Source organism: Physeter macrocephalus, chromosome 4 (assembly GCF_002837175.3).
Source record: "Physeter macrocephalus isolate SW-GA chromosome 4, ASM283717v5, whole genome shotgun sequence".
NCBI classification, from domain to species: Eukaryota; Metazoa; Chordata; class Mammalia; order Artiodactyla; family Physeteridae; genus Physeter; species Physeter macrocephalus.
In genome coordinates, this window is record NC_041217.1 from 109,458,380 (window position 1) to 109,474,875 (window position 16,496).

The 16,496-nt window shown below is 33.8% G+C and overlaps 1 protein-coding gene across 1 annotated transcript in view; it reads left to right on the forward strand.

Moving 5' to 3' along the window:
• Window positions 1-15,556, forward strand: part of SYDE2 (synapse defective Rho GTPase homolog 2) — a 38,393-nt gene extending 22,837 nt beyond the window's left edge. The window contains exons 5-7 of the mRNA XM_007115256.3: window positions 5,030-5,211; window positions 7,977-8,208; window positions 13,176-15,556. Of these exons, the coding sequence (XP_007115318.3) occupies window positions 5,030-5,211; window positions 7,977-8,208; window positions 13,176-13,672 (911 nt within the window). The 3' untranslated portion in view covers window positions 13,673-15,556. The remainder of the gene's footprint in view (window positions 1-5,029; window positions 5,212-7,976; window positions 8,209-13,175) is intronic.
• Window positions 15,557-16,496: the final 940 nt, after the last annotated feature.

Consider the following 16,496-nt stretch of genomic DNA (forward strand, 5'->3'; position numbering starts at 1 on the left):
ATCATCTGTGTATTTTGATAGTCTTTCTCTTCTCTCTACTGTCAACTACCGTTTTTTTTCTTGCTGTAATAGTGTTTGTTTTTCTCTTCTAATTTGGTTTCTTATTTTACACACAATTAATTGTCTAGGTGAGAATTTGAGGAAGGTTCAACTTGCACATATTCAAGAGATTTTTATTCGTTGAAATCCTTAAAGCTAACTGTTAGGATTGAGGCTTTCCAAATAATTGAGCTTCCCAATCTCTGAACTCTGAATGACTGTATTTCATAGAATATTTAATATTATATTCTTGGATAACTACACCTTTGATCCCAAGCATTTTAATTCTAAGAGGGAGCAAACCAAAGCACTTTTTCTTTCTCTTAAGTTTTAGCAAACCAGAAATAATGGTTACTTTTATTTTATAAAGGAAGAAGGCATATTATTTCTACTAAAAAATGGGTTATTTCTACAAAAAAGTAGAATTTTTCCCTTAATAATATGTAATTAACAAAATCAGCAAAGGACTCATTTTATGAATTTATTAAAGAAAACTTTTATAAATAGCAATTCTCAGAAAATTACACTCTATAAATAAAAGGAGATTTTGTCTTGGTTGAAGCCTTGTCTTGGAGATAAAAATTATGTCAAATGTGTATAATTTAAAAGGATGAAGTGATGTGGTTTGAATTGATTATTTGTTATAAGAGAAGGTCCTTAGTTGGAAATTTGCAGCATATGCAGAAGGTATGACAATAGGCCAATGAAACATTTATAGAAGCATTCTTTTCTAAAATTGAGAGTTTACGTAATTTATGAATTGGGTATTTCTTGGCTTTATTCTTTGTATATTCCATTTCAGTAAACCTGTTTTTCAGAAGAACCTAGAGCTGTTTTCTTTCTTGATAAAAAGCTAATGGAATGACTTAAGGTTTGTCTGAGAAATATCATTGGAATTGCAATAAAATATACACAAGGGCTCATCGTGGCCCAAAATAAAGGGTGTTGTTGATTTGGGGAACTGGCCAGTAATAGTGCTGCCTCATGTGTTTGTTCCATGTGAACTGACATTTCAAGTAAACTTTAAAATATAATTAACAGTTCAGTAGGTCTAAAAGAAGAGGTATTAATGGAATGAATGATAGAGTTTACTCACAGTTTAATGCATTCTTAGTAGTTGGTTTGTCTGGAATACAGAATGAAGTGCTCCAGACAAACCAGATTTTTTTCAATCAGGTGCAAAATTTAAGGTATAAAATCTATTCATAGTACAAGAGAAGAAATTAGAAAAGTCAACATTATTTATTTAGTGATTATTAGAGTTTTAGGCAGAGAGAACAGGGTGAATTTTGTGACTGAGAATTAATAAAATATAGGTACTTCAAACCAGCCTCTGAGAAGAAGTAGTTTTAGAGATTAGAATGACTTTTTTTTAGTGTGGTGATACGTATATCCCACCATGGGGATGAGTAGAATTTCTCTGTGTAGTTGGTCCTGTGCCTGAATGAGGGTGAGAGGCATATGGTTTCATAGTATCTAACTATTACAGGGCAGCTTAAGAGATGTAACTAGAACCAGTTCTTTATTTATCAATAATTGCCTGCTTTAAGTACATGATAAAAGATTTACTGTGTTGCATTAAATAAACTTCATCCTAAATTCTCCCCAAGTCTTTTTTAAGTAGCTCCTATAACATTAAAGATTGTCACCACAAATTTATTATCTTACGGTTTTTATGTCCCAGTGTTTGAAAAATGTTAAGAAGGCAATATGGCTTTAAGATGCTCCTGCCTATCACTAAGTTTTTGGGATAAGGCCATATAGGTAATTTCTAGATTGATGAGTAGTTGTATCATATATGTTACAACGCACTATGAATACCTCCTTTCTGTTTCATTTTATAAAATCTTTTGATTATTTTTCCTGTGACATTTGTCTGCTTATAGAAAAGCAACTATAATTTTTACTTCATTGAACATAATGTTCATTGAGCATACTTTTAAGTGCTTAATATTTGTTATAATAATTCTCTCTTATTTGCCCTCAAATTATAGTGAAGTAAGTAATCTTGAACTTGGGTTAATTTAAAATTCCATTTATATTAATGGTTGTTTAGCATATTAATCATATAAAGGATAATGATATTTGAAATATATGTTTCACTAAGGTATAAAGTTATCTTTTCTGGAGATCTTTTAGGTTTTGATTTAATATAATTGCATTACAGGGCAAGTCTCAAGCTACCAGGGCATATTGAGTTTTATAAGAACTAACAAGTCTTGCTTTGTCAAGGAACAAATATGGAACCTTTAAAAAAAATTATGCCCTAAAGGGTTAGTAGTGTCTTTATTTGGCAGCTACAGAAAATTGCATTTTCACTTTCTAATTGTAACTCAATGCTCTTTACACTGAATGTTGCAATTCATTGTAGGAAACTAATGATAGTAGTAAAGATCACATGATATAAGTTAAGGAATGTGAATAAACAATTGTTGCATGCATACTGTGTACAAAATGCTTTATCATTATCATCACTGTATGTCTAACATGTATTGATTATTATTATATGCCAAGCACTTTATATATGTTGTATCTCTTTGTATATATCAAAGAAAAAGTTTGGGGCTTCCCTGGTGGCACAGTGGTTGAGAATCCACCTGCCAATGCGGGGGATGCGGGTTCGAGCCCTGGTCCAGGAAGATCCCAGATGCCGCAGAGCAGCTGGGCCCGTGCGCCGCAACTGCTGAGCCTGCGCTCTGGGGCCTGCGAGCCACAGCTGTTGAGCCCGTGCGTGTAGAGCCCGTGCTCTGCAACAAGAGAAGCCACTGCAATGAGAAGCCCGCACACCGCAATGAGGAATAGCCCCCGCTCGCCACAACTAGAGAAAGCCTGTGTGCAGCAATGAAGACCCAACGCAGCCAAAAATAAATAAATAAAATAAATAAATTTAAAAAAAAAAAAGAAAAAGTTTGGTCAATATTCTCTTGGTTCCTTAGTGCTATTTCCAGGTTATTACCTTTTTACTATTGAGTAGGAACTTATGCTCAATGAAGGAATAAGGCTTTTTGGAGGCCCATGGCACAGTCTTGCACCACCTCTGCCTTTCGTATTTTTTTAACATCACCTACAGAACTCTTGGGCATTCCCATTTATTCAGTGAAGACTTTGATACCTCGCCTATGGTTAGATTTCCAACTGGAGTCCTGCCATCATCCTGAATGATTTTAACATACAAATGACCAATCCAGAACACTCTTCTTATCTAACCTAACTCTTATTGGGTATCAACTGATACCTTAAACTCTTTCTTGAAACATTCTTTCCTTGACTTCCTTGCAGCATATTTGCCTGTCTCATCCCTACCCCCATCCTGCCTCTTCTTACCACTCATACTCCTTTAGCCATTCTTCCTACTGATGTTCTTCACGGCCTTCTCTTATCACTAGGCCTTCTCATATCATGCTGTATGCTGCCCTGATAATCTCAGTCATTCCCAAGTTTCCAGTTATCATTTTTAAGTTGACCATTCTCAGATCTGTGTCTCCAGCCATCTCTTTCCTGAGCCTCAGATTTTTATATCCAGTAGGCTTGAATGTCCCATAGATACCTTAAGCTTAATATGTTCAAAATGAAACTGCTTCCTGTACCCTAAAACATGGTTTTCCTCCTTTTTCCCCTATTTCAAGTAATAGCGCTGTTATTCACCTAGATGCTGAAGCCCCAGACCTAGGAAGTATCCTTACACCTCCTTTTCCCTCAAAATGATAAATGTATTTTTGACCCAGTGGTCCTGTTTTGGGATTTCGTCCTACCAACATACTTGCATACATACAAAGTAATTATGTGCAGGTTATTCATTGTAGCATGTTTTGAAATAACAAAAGATTAGAAAGAACCTAAGTAGCTGTCTATTGCAATTGACTAGATCAAATTATGGGACATCCATACATTGGAATACTGTGATGTGGCTGTAAAAATGTTTGAAGAAAATCTCTATGTACTGAAAATATGGCAAGGATATGATGTTAAATGAAAAAGCAAGAAACAGAACAGGACATATATGCTATCTTTTATGTAATAAAGGGGAACAAATCGTAATATATTATTTATATTTGCATAAGCAAATACTGGAAGGATGCATAAGAAACTAATGAACCATGGTCTATCAAATTTAAAAGATTTATTAGATGGGAAACTTTCTTTATGATCATGTTTAAATTCAAATTAAGCTCTCAAACTAAGTTCTCAGCTAAGCTGAGAGCATTTTCTAAATCAATGTTGTCTCTATTAAGGTTTTGGGTGTCAGAAATGTCTTCTATATTTCCTTGTGATCACATTCTAGCCTTTAGCTAGTATCTTACCTACCTTCCTTATATGTAACAACCATTAATTACTCTTTCCTGTTTCCTCTACTATAGGTATATCATCTCTTAGTTCATAACTACTTTTGGTGTGTTTGAAATTGACTTAACCTCATTCCTATTATAGTGACAAGTCTGATGTTTTCTGTTCTTGGCTTTTGGTTTCATTTGTTTGGTTTTAGGAATGATTTTTTTCCTTCCATAGTATAGCATTAGAGATTATCCAGACTATCCAGTACGTATGTTTAAGCCATATCTTCTGTATTAAAGAGGAAATATATTTATATAGCTCACTTATTTGCAAGGGCTTATGAAAAGCCTAGAAATTAAAAATTCACATAATTGGAATAATTTACAATTAATATTAGTATTCCTTATTTTCTTTTACATGCACTTAGAGGAGCTTTTTATAAGGGATTTACTTTATGAACAAACCTAATATGTATGATAATTGGTTATTATGTGTGTACATTATTAGCATGGTTTCAAAACAAAAAGTCAATTAGTGAAGCAATTTCTAAGGATACAAATTGCTATTGTTTTGCTATAATACTTCTTTTTACATTGTTGCTTTTATTGTTTTCAGAATGTTAAAAGTTCGCTGTAATAATTCTTTGAAAAAAAATTCACCACACTTTTATTTCACTCTTAAGACTAATTGCCATCTGTCTCTGGTTTGTTTTCTGAAGGTGTTCTTAAGGATTATTTAAGAGAACTTCCTTCTCCTCTGATAACAAAGCAGCTTTATGAGGCTGTATTAGATGCAATGGCAAAAAATCCTTTGAAAATGTCATCAAATGGTTGTGAGAATGATCCAAGTGATTCTAAGTACACTGTTGACCTGCTGGATTGTCTGCCTGACGCTGAGAAGGTAAGCACAGTTGGTATGCATTGAAGGTAAGCACAATTGGTATGCATTGAAGGTAAGCACAATTGGTATGCATTCTTTCTGGAAGCCAGCTAATGAATTGTATACTTAGCTCCAGAGCTACAAATAATTTTTTAGATATTTGACATTTGTAGCACTCATGAGTTTTAGCTCTGCCTTTGCCAAAGGCTACTTAAACAGCATAAATCTAGAAATTGCTTCTTAAACAGAATAAATCTAGAAAATAATGTTATCTTTTCTGTATATGATTTTAGCCTAGGCATGAATACTCCCTATAAGTTTTAAAAGAGTATTGTTATTATTAAAATGATATATGTTTATTATAGAAAATTTAGGAAGATATAGAAAAGAAGAATGGAAATTATAATTATCAATATCTAAAGGCAACAATAATTATCATTTTGGTGTAGTTCCTTTTAGTATTTTAAAAATATGGTACCTGATTGGTGTACATGGCTTAGCCTCAAGACTTAAACAACCCTCACCACCACCATTTCCTTCCTCGTCTCTTTCCATTTGCCCCCTCCGCACAATCTGAATCTTGGGACCAGTATCTTCAGGTATGCCTGCAGGAGAGATAGGATGACTGGGTCTGCAGAACTAGTTTTAGCCTAACTTTAGCTCTTGTTCCTTAGAACAAAAGGGAAAATAAGGGAAAGAAATGTGGCCAGGCTTATCCAGATGAGGCTGGCTTTGCCTATATTTCTTTCTTTTTAAAAAATATTTATTTATTTATTTATTTGGCTGTGTGGGGTCTTCGTTGCGGCGTGTGGGATCTAGTTCCCCAACCAGGGATCAAACCCGGGACCCCTGCATTGGGAGCACGGAGTCTCAGCCACTGGACCACCAGGAATGTCCCTATATTTCTTATCATATGAGAACAGAAAGTCCAAGAGTGAGTGGGTAGAAATGTTTTAAGCCCAATACCTTCATTCACTAGTTGATTGTAGTCATCTGAATGGCCTGTACTCTCTCTGGTTAGATTAGCAATTACTGCTCCTTTGGGTGGGGGAGGGGAGCAGCTACAAAGGTAGACAGAAGCAGAAGGGTGGGGTGTGGGGTAGAAATATCCCTTCACCAATATAAGGTAAAGTTATACGTGTCATTTTACTTATAAGTGAAGATTTGAGTGTCAGGGAATGTAAATCACTTGCCCAAGAGTATATGGCTTTTTTGAGTGTTGTAGTCTGTCATATGAATTTAGGTCTTAATGGCCTTAAAGTTCATGCTGTTAATATTCTTTCTAAAAAGGCTGCATAATATTCCATTGAGTAGATTTGACAATTTATCACCATTCTGTTTTGTGTAATATTTAGGGTTTGAACCTATTTGTATATATTTGTCCACAGATTTCTTTTCAGTTAGAATTACTTATTTGGAATAGAATTTCAGAGTGGAATTGCTGATTTAAATAATGTGAACATTTTGAGGCTCTTAATACATTTTTCATATTACTTTTCAAAAGGGACACAACAATTACATTTTTTGGCTGATCTTATTTCGTAGACAAAAAAAAAGATTTCTTATTTTAGGCTGTGTTTCTTGGCTTGCTATTGAGATTGAAACTAATGTATTTAACCAGTCGTGTGTGTGTGTGTGTGTGTGTGTGTGTGTGTGTGCGTGTGAACTGTGTTAACCAATGTGTGACTGGTTTTGATTTCAAAATATCAGTCTAGTCTACTCTAGATCCATTTTGATTTCAAAATATCAATCTAGTCTACCCTAGATCCAATTTTCCCCTCATTCCTTCCCTTCACAGCCAAACATTGAGCAAATGTTTATTCTGGAGGTTATCAATTCTTCACCACTCATTTACTACTCAGAATATTGTCATCTAGCTTCCTGCTCCATCTCTGTGGACCTGTTCTTGCCAAGGTTACTAATTACCTTCTAATCATCAAATCCAGTTGTCACTTTGACTCCAGAAATGTCATTTTGATTTTTTTTCTTTCTTTAATAATTTTTAAAAATTACAAATTATAGTTGGCGTTTATTTCTTCAACACAATTATGAAGAAGAAATTACACACTTATTTTATTTGTTAAATGATTGATCATATGCTAGTATATCAAAAAACATCATTCCTTTCCACAACTGCTTAAACCTAAATAACCATTCTAACTTCTTAAACAACTCCCCTTACTAGTTTTTTCAAGGATTTAAAAAAATATTTTTCAATTTTTTTTTTCATTTCTAATTATACTATTCTTCCCTTTTCCATGGTTTGTATACTTAAAATATTTATTAGCTAAGAAGCGCATTGGCCTTTTTCCTAATCTGGATCACAATAGAACCTGGCCATGGTTGGCTCCCTAGATTTTAGGATGTTGGTCCCTACTTATGACTACAGGATTTATCTGAACTTAAAAATGAACATTCTCACCCTAATCCCCTTTCCATTGCAGCCTTTGCTGTTATCTTTTTAGAGGAGGGAAGAGAGGAAAAATTTGATGGTATATTTTCCCAGGGACTCCAGCTGAAATTTGGAATGCATTCATGAGCACTTTATAGAATGTATATTTTAACCATTTAATGAATCAGATTATGTCATTGAAACCTAAGGGCCCTGTGTAACATTTCTATAAGAAAATATGTTTCAAGTTCCAAACATCCAACTTACAAGCAAATCTTTGAAACAACCTTTTAAAAAGTGACAGTATGCCCATCTATATTTTCTGCTATAAATTGTGTCCTTGAATTTGCCCCGTGTGACTGTGTTAAGTGAAATTTAATTTAATTCAATTTAGGCAACCCTAATGATGTTGTTGGATCATTTGAAATTGGTGGCTTCTTATCGTGATGTGAATAAGATGACTTGCCAGAATTTGGCTGTGTGCTTTGGACCCGTATTATTAAGTCAGAGGCAAGAGACTTCCACCCATAACAACAGAGTCTTTACTGATTCAGAAGAACTTGCAAGTGCTTTGGATTTTAAAAAACATATTGAAGTTCTTCATTACTTACTTCAACTCTGGCCAGGTAAATGATTCTATGGAAATATTCTTCTCTTTCAATGATAGGGTGTTTGAATTAGCTAATCATTAAATATGCCCATGTATGATTGAAGAAAATCTTTTCTAGATTTTGCTTTTTAAAATAGTTATGAATTGATACCTGCCCTTTAGATTTCTCCATTTAAATTTTCTGCTTTTGCTGATACTATTGTAGACGTAGAGATCAATGTTTGGTCATTGATCGTTTTGGATTTGGTCAGCTCTGGATTTGAATCCTGGTTGTGTCACTTATTAGCAGTCTGACCTTGGACAAGTTCTTTAACATCATAGAGCCTCAGTATCATCTTTTCTCATGTGGATTAGTAATATGTTTATAGAATTTATAAGAGGATTAAATAAAGAATTATGTGTGTAAGGTGCTCAGCACAGCTCTTAGCACATAATAGGTACTCAGTAAAATATTAATTTCTTTACCCTTCTCGTTTTTATTTCAACTGATATAAAGCAGAATTCATTTTTCTCCTTAAATCTGTTCTTCCTCCTGATGTCTATACTGTATTCATGGTCATTCTTCAAGTTATCCAGGCTTGAGCTGACAATTATCTGCAATCTTTCCATCTTTCTTATCCATCCCTATTCTACTCAATAACGAAAGGCTGACAGTTATTTTTCTAATACAACTCTTATGTAGTTTCAGAGCTAAAAGGAATATGTATTAGTTAGATGTTTTATAAAGGGTCCTGTATTTAGGTTCCAAAAATTTCTTACATGGTAGTAGCCGCTGCTTCCCTCCCCTACTGTGCATAGTACCAAGTGTGAAAGTACTTAGATGCTTAGTGTAGTGCACAGTGGTAGAAGTGTTTGGGCCCTAGAGTCAGGCTTAGATTCAGATCCGACTGTGGCACTCACCAGCAGTGTGGACTCAGGCAAACACTTTAGTTTTCTTAGGCCTCAGTTTGCTTCTCTATAAATAGTGCCTACCTCAGGGTTTTTGTGAAGATTGAGATAAAGCATCTAAGGAAATGAGCAGACAGTTTAGCATAAAGTTAGCCCTCAGTAAATGTGCTTTGTTACTCTTTTATTAATGTATATGAGAAGAATAGACCAAAGTACAAAGGATTGCTTGATTTAGCCTTTTAAAAAATCTAATTAATTTTTAAAAATGAGTTAAAAATTAAGCTAATAAAAATTTTCAACTTTTAAATTTGTAGAATTAACATTTTTGCTTTCTTTTAAACACAGGCTTAAAAAAATCGTTTCTAATTTATATTTTACCTGAATTAGTATGTGTTATTTATTATTTAAAAGTCCTGAATGAAGATGCTCTGGTTAATTGGTCTGGTTAATTGGTCAGGTTCAAGTTTTAAATGTGTTTCTTAGCTTTTCCTAGAACTGCTTTAATTTTAATAAACATGAGGAGTTGGGAAAGGAGCCATCTTATTCTAATCACAAATGAAAATTTGTTTGCCTGGAGATACTAAGTTTACTATCAGTACCTGAGTTCTTTATCATTAATTCTGTATCAGTGGTTAATGTCATTTCATTATTTTGTAATAGTCATCTTAGTCTTGGGTTTAAGAGCAAAAACTTAACTTGTATGTTATAGAAAAAAGGCAGGTTCAGATTTGAGATTCACTGTACAATATTTCAATGACAACCTTAAGCAACTGTCTCCTAATGTACAGTTCCTTATTCCAAAGGTTTGTGTGATTGGATTGAAAAATAACTGCCCCATCGTCTATAACCTGTTACCTTTCTTTAGTTATAATACCTCAAACAAAGGACAGAACAGGGCAGAAAGATAAGAGGAAACAGCAGTTAGTTTTGCCCTCTAACATCACTTGCTTTTGGATTCAAGAGGCAGAAATCAAGTAGATATAGTGTACTTACTGAGCCTGAGAAAATTGATGGTGACGTAGAGAACGGGCCACACCATATTAACTTGGTGAATGCTCATCTCTAAGCATTCAGTAGGAAGGTTTTAGCTCCCTTGCTATCTGTATCCTACTTATTTTTCTTTTTGGAACTTCCCCTACTCCAGAGGTAAAAAGAATTGGTTCTACCCTTTCCTGTCCACCTGCCTTTTTACTTCCCTAACTTTTTATTTTGTTTTGTGTTATTTTTAAATTTTGGGCAAGAATATAATTTGCTTTGAGCTTTATACTTGAAAAATCTGTCTTCGTTCAAAGTGATCAGTTAGAACCCTGGCATATTGGTACTGGAAGGTAAAAGTCAGCCTGCCAATTGCTTTTTTTTTTGCGGTATGCGGGCCTCTCACTGTTGTGGCCTCTTGCGTTGTGGAGCACAGGCTCCGGACGCGCAGGCTCAGCGGCCATGGCTCACGGGCCCAGCAGCTCCGCGGCATGTGGGATCTTCCCGGACCGGGGCACGAAGCCGTGTCCCCTGCATCGGCAGGAGGACTCTCAACCACTGCGCCACCAGGGAAGCCCGCCAATTGCTTTACAGATTGTCGTCTGCCAAAGCCCTAAGTTCTTTAGGAGCAGCCTTGAGGCCAGATTGGTAACAGGTGAGGGAGCAAAATGGAAACATATTTCCCTTTTGACCAAAGCAGTCTTCTTTTCATCTTTCTTATGTACTGGGTTTTTACAAAGTAGTTGCTTTTTAAAAATAGGGCTGCTGTTTTAAGAATATTGGAAATTAATGATAGGCTACCCTTTCTCTTTATAGATGGGGAAATAGCTTTAGAGAGTGTGTAACTCTTAGACCAGCTGTTTGGTGTATCACATTTTTTATGATGAATAGATTTGGGATAAGGCTTTCTTTTTTTTTTTCTTTTGGAAAAGCTATCAATTTTCCCTAATTCTTTTTGTTTCATTTTTCTCACTAGACTAAGCTTCATGAGGTCAGGGACTATATTTTGCTTACCCTTATATTTCCAGGTCCTAACAGAATACTTGGCACTAACTAGACACCCAATATATTGTGTTAAATAAGGTAATTATACTATAGATAAAAAGCTAATAAAGTGGTGACTAAAAATATAAAGCTATTGGAAGAAAACAAGATAAGAAAATTAAGTTTCTTAGTAATTATCATTATGTTTGGAAAAATTTTCAGCAAATTTATAGACTGCATGTTCATTTTATCCTGTTGAAGGTGAGTAGTCAACAGTGCTAGGAAAACCAGAACTTTTCTTTTGGGGTTAAAATGGCCATTTTATCTACGTATTTAATGGGAAACCATTTCACCGTCAGTAGTTTAAAAAGCTAGTAAAGTTGATTTTGTAGAAATTGAAGTTTTAGTCTAAAAGATATAAAATATTATAATTGTTTTCTTAAATATTTTCCAAGAAAATATACAAAAATAATGTTTGGATAGGAACTTGGGTTAAACAACTTTAAGCACCTGACAGTAAAATGAATGTGGGTTTTGAAGGTGAATGTCAGAAAATGCAGACAAAATAAGACAAGCTTAACACAGAATCAAAAATGTTTTACTTTGGTTGGATCACAAACCAGATGACCTCAAGGTTAGCAGAGTACTGTAATGGGTTGGCAAAAACAATAGGCATGACACTTAAGCACTAAGAAGAACAGGAAAAGCACAGAAAATGAAGGGAGGAAAGCAAGGAGATTTAGAGGAGATAAGCAGTTTCAACAGAAGAAGGAATATGAATAATTAAACAGTGGAAAAATTCAGATATCAATTCTGCAATTACATCAGTTAATGGCATAGGACATTCTATATTAATATTGTTATTAAATATCAAGGTAAAGTAATTATCAGACCTTTATTTTCTAGAAAATTTTAGATCAAGAGCTTTTAGCTGTCATAATGATCTATAATAACCATCATAAAAATGCAGTTAAACAAAAATGTTAAAGACATACCTATACAAAGTTATCAAGTATTTTAATAAAATAAGTTAAAAAAATTATGCAATCTCTGAAAATGTTATAAAATCACTGTATATCTGGAAAACTAGAGCCATATACATGTTTGTATTATTCTTCAATTATTTTATACAGTAGGAAACAAGTATTTATTAGATGTTGGAGAGTGTAAAGTTGGTGCATTATCACTGATTATATGTTCCCTTAATCTTAGTGAAGGGAAGTATTAATGGAGAATAAACAAGCAGAAAGAGAAAGGTATTATGGACAGTTTTTAATAGCCGTGCCCCAACATTTAAATTAAGTCCATTCGACACGTGTTTTGTTCAATACACACAAAAGAATAAGCTGTAAAGCCTTGGTTTGTTGTGAAATAATGTGTATCTCCATGGTAATATATTTGGCCAGTGCAATGCATACTAATGGAAGAAATTAGCCTTAATATGAGGAATGTTATTTGAGATTGTTAGATTCCTAACCGAATGGGAAAATAAAATATCTGTACTATTTTCAGGCAATAAATGAAGACTCTTAGTAGCTAATGCTGTATAATCAAGCTCAGGTAACAAGTGGACAAGTCTAGATTTCGTTCATTTTATCAAAGTGAAATTTGGGCTGCTTAAAGTAAAGTAAATTATGACACTGCTGCTAATAGAATTGCAAAAAAACACAAAGATTAGAACTTTTAGAGTGAGCACTTTAGATGCCTTGGCCTCATTTAGATGTTTGCAGATGAAGGAACTTTTGTTTCGTTTGTACTCCAATATGGCTTGCCTGCTTTTTGCTGTAGCTTTTAATTTAGAAGAAGCTACCAGCTTAGCTACTGTTTGAATTACATCTAGATAATAATTAACTTGCACAGAAAGTTAATCAACATTGGAAATTTATTTTGGGATGTTGTGAATTAGCATGAATTAGCACCACTGAACATTCTACTGGCTTCTGTCCCTAATCTTGATTATGTCTGATGATAGAAAAAATAATTATGGAATGCTTTGTTTTGGTAGTGTGCATGTGTTTGTTTTAATGCATGTTTGTAGTTAATTATTAAATGGCTTATTATTTATTTAGCTCTGTGTTTTTAAATTGGATTCAGTTGGATTACTGTCGCTAAAGCAAATTTATTGTTTGTTTCTAGTGCAACGTTTAACTATCAAAGAATCAGCAAACAATTTGTTCCCAGAGCAGAAGTCTTCTCTAAATTATTTGAGGCGGAAGAAAGAACGACCTTACCTGTTAAATTTGAGTGGTACTGATTCATCAAGAGTACTTAGGCCAAGGCAAACCAGATTAGACAGTCCACTAAGTAATCGTTATGCAGGAGACTGGAGCAGCTGTGGAGAAAACTACTTTTTAAATATGAAAGAAAATTTAAATGATGTGGATTATGACGATGTGCCTTCAGAAGACAGAGAAAATGGAGAAAACTGTAGCAAAATGTATGAACCAGATATCATGATTGAACAGCCAACTCCCACATCCAAAGAGTGCACATTTCAGACATATTTGACAATGCAGGCTATTGAGTCTAGGGACCGAAAAGTCAATCTCAAAGACCTACAAGAAAGTATCGATACTTTGATTGGAAATCTGGAGCGTGAACTCAACAAAAACAAGCTTAATATGAGTGTGTGAGGTTGAGAGTTTTTTTTTTTAAATAATGTCTTAAGTTTCACATCAATCTTTGTCACTTTCTTGTATCTCTCACAGTGATGTTTTAAATTTTTTACTCTTGAAAGCTTCAGTTACTTTCTAACAGGTTCATGTGATTCAATTAAAAACAACATTCATTAACATAATTTTTACTTATTTCATTAGAAAATTTTTCTTGAGGTAAAAAGATAACCTGGACTTCTCGTGGATATTTGTTTAAATCTTGCCAATTCTATGGATATAACTTTAAAATGCACTTCTAAGATTCACATAAGTTATTAGCCCCTCAAGATTTTTGTACTTTATAGGAACTGCTTTTCTGAAACAGATGTTCCTTCTAGAAGAATGCTGTGGCTGCTTAGTCTGATTTGCAGTCTGACTCCATGCACACTGCAACATCATTCAATCACATTTCATTTGCAATGCAAATGCTGCTATAAGAAAACCTTTTTATAAATAAAAGTAAAATTATGCAAATATTAATGTATTCTGTATTAACATTCAGTAATTATTTAAACATAAAATTAAATATTTTTATAATCCCAAAAATATGTATATATTTATAAGTGCATATATATATAGGTATTAGAATGAGGTGAGGGATTGGCTGCAGAATCACATGTATCTTTAAAATATATGTCATGAGGCCAAAATCATTAGCTTAAAAATGTCCTTTTCAGGGAAATTACATTTAAGTTAAAGGAGGAGTTGCATAGAAACACTTGAACCAAAACACTAGAAACATCTAAATATAGAAAAAATAGACTTTCCTTTTTTGATTCACAGAAAGTCACAATATCCCCAGTGAGAAGTCATCCTTTAAATTGAAATCTTCTAATTTATTAAGGGATTAAGTTTCGAGATTTCTGCACTGGTGACTTAAAATTCTTCACCTAATCTATGTGTTTTTATCTTCTGCTTTTTAAAACAAAGTAATTATACTTAGAACATATTTATTTGTAATAGTACATATATAACTTTGACTTTATAATTACCTTCATTTGTTTCTAAAGAAATCTTGCCAGCATACTACATGTTATTGATTTTTAAAAATTAACTTATTTTGGCTAATTATATCTTCAAGATAGTCATTATAGCAATCACAACAGTGTTTGAAAATGTAAATTTAGTTTTTTTATTAAATCAGAATGTATTTTTTTAACTTTTATACCTACAGAATGTGTAATTTAAAATTATTAATAAAATTTGAGTTATCAACTTAAAGATGTAGCAGCCATTAAAAAAACTGACTCCTTGATGTTTTTCTAAATATTAAAGTATTTAACTATTTCTATGCAATATACATTGATAAGTGGAACACCTTGTTATTTAATTTGAAAATTTACTTGTTAAAAAACCAGATAAATAACTATTTTTATATGAAATTTTCATTTTTAAAGCTTTGTATAACAATTCAGAAGAATCCCAAAAGAATATGTGACAGATATATATATATTGAGAAAACAGTCAATAGAAATGTACCTAATTATTTTGTAAGAAGACTGTGTCAGTCTTCTTCCTTTTGTTTGCTATATCACGTATATTGTATGAATTACTCAGTTGTTCCAGAAATGTAAAAGCTTTATTAAAATATATAACCTTGGTGTCATGCTATTAATTATTATAATGATTTTTAAGGGTCACTTATTTTAAAGTCATTCTTTTAAAGTGAACATGTTAAAGTATTGGACCATAATATATTATCCATAAATATATGTAATAACTTTTTTTTGTTCAAAATTGAGTTTTCCAGAATCTGCAGTACTTTAAGGGCCACACTTATTTTGTTACGTTATTTTGAATGGGAATAGTTTTAAAGTTAATCTCTGCCATCCTAAGTAGAAAATACTACACATTTGTTGTTTAAATCACTGTCATAATAAACCTTTTATTTTTTTTATTAATTTATTAATTTATTTATTTTTGGCTGTGTTGGGTCTTCATTGTTGTGCGCGGGCTTCTCATTGTTGTGGCTTCTCTTGTTGCAGATCACGGGCTCTAGGCACGTGGGCTTCAGTAGTTGTGGCACGTGGGTTGAGTAGTTGTGGCTTGTGGGCTCTAGAGCTCAGGCTCAGTAGTTGTGGCACATGGGCTTAGTTTCTCCGCAGCATGTGGGATCTTCCTGGGCCAGGGCTGGAACCTGTGTCCCCTGCATTGGCAGGCAGATTCTTAACCACTGCGCCACCAGGGAAGCCCAATAAACCTCTTTTATTGACTCTGCTGTATTCAGCAGTGCTCAATAGGTATATGCCTTTATTTAATATGGCCTTTTACTTCAAATCTATTTTGAGCTTCTATACCTGCTTTTTGTAATCTCCTGGGATCTTCCTGCACTGTTAGACAGTCAACTCTCATTCCCGACTAAGCCTGCCAGCCCTAATGGTTTTTAGGATTAAAAACAATTTTAGTTTTAGTTCATGTACCTGAACAAAAATTTTAAACAATTCAGGTAGATGGAAAATAAAAACTAAAAGTGTTCCTCTCTGACATCCACATCAATCCCACTTCTCAGAGGAAACAATCACCTTTTATTCTTTAGGTAGCTTCCTCTATCACTCCAGGTTTACTGCTGCTGTTTCTTGATTTGTCATTTAAGCGATATCTGTTGGTTGTCCATTGTGAGTGATAAGCAATTTATCTCACTCCATTCCTCCTCCCCATTTATTTTTTCAGTTTTTCTTTTGGTTTCCTCTATAACTTTGTTATTCCTTGATCCATCAGTGTTTTTGTTTTTTGGGTTTTTTTTTTTTTTGCGGTACGCGGGCCTCTCACTGCTGTGGCCTCTCCCGCTGCGGGGCACCAGGTC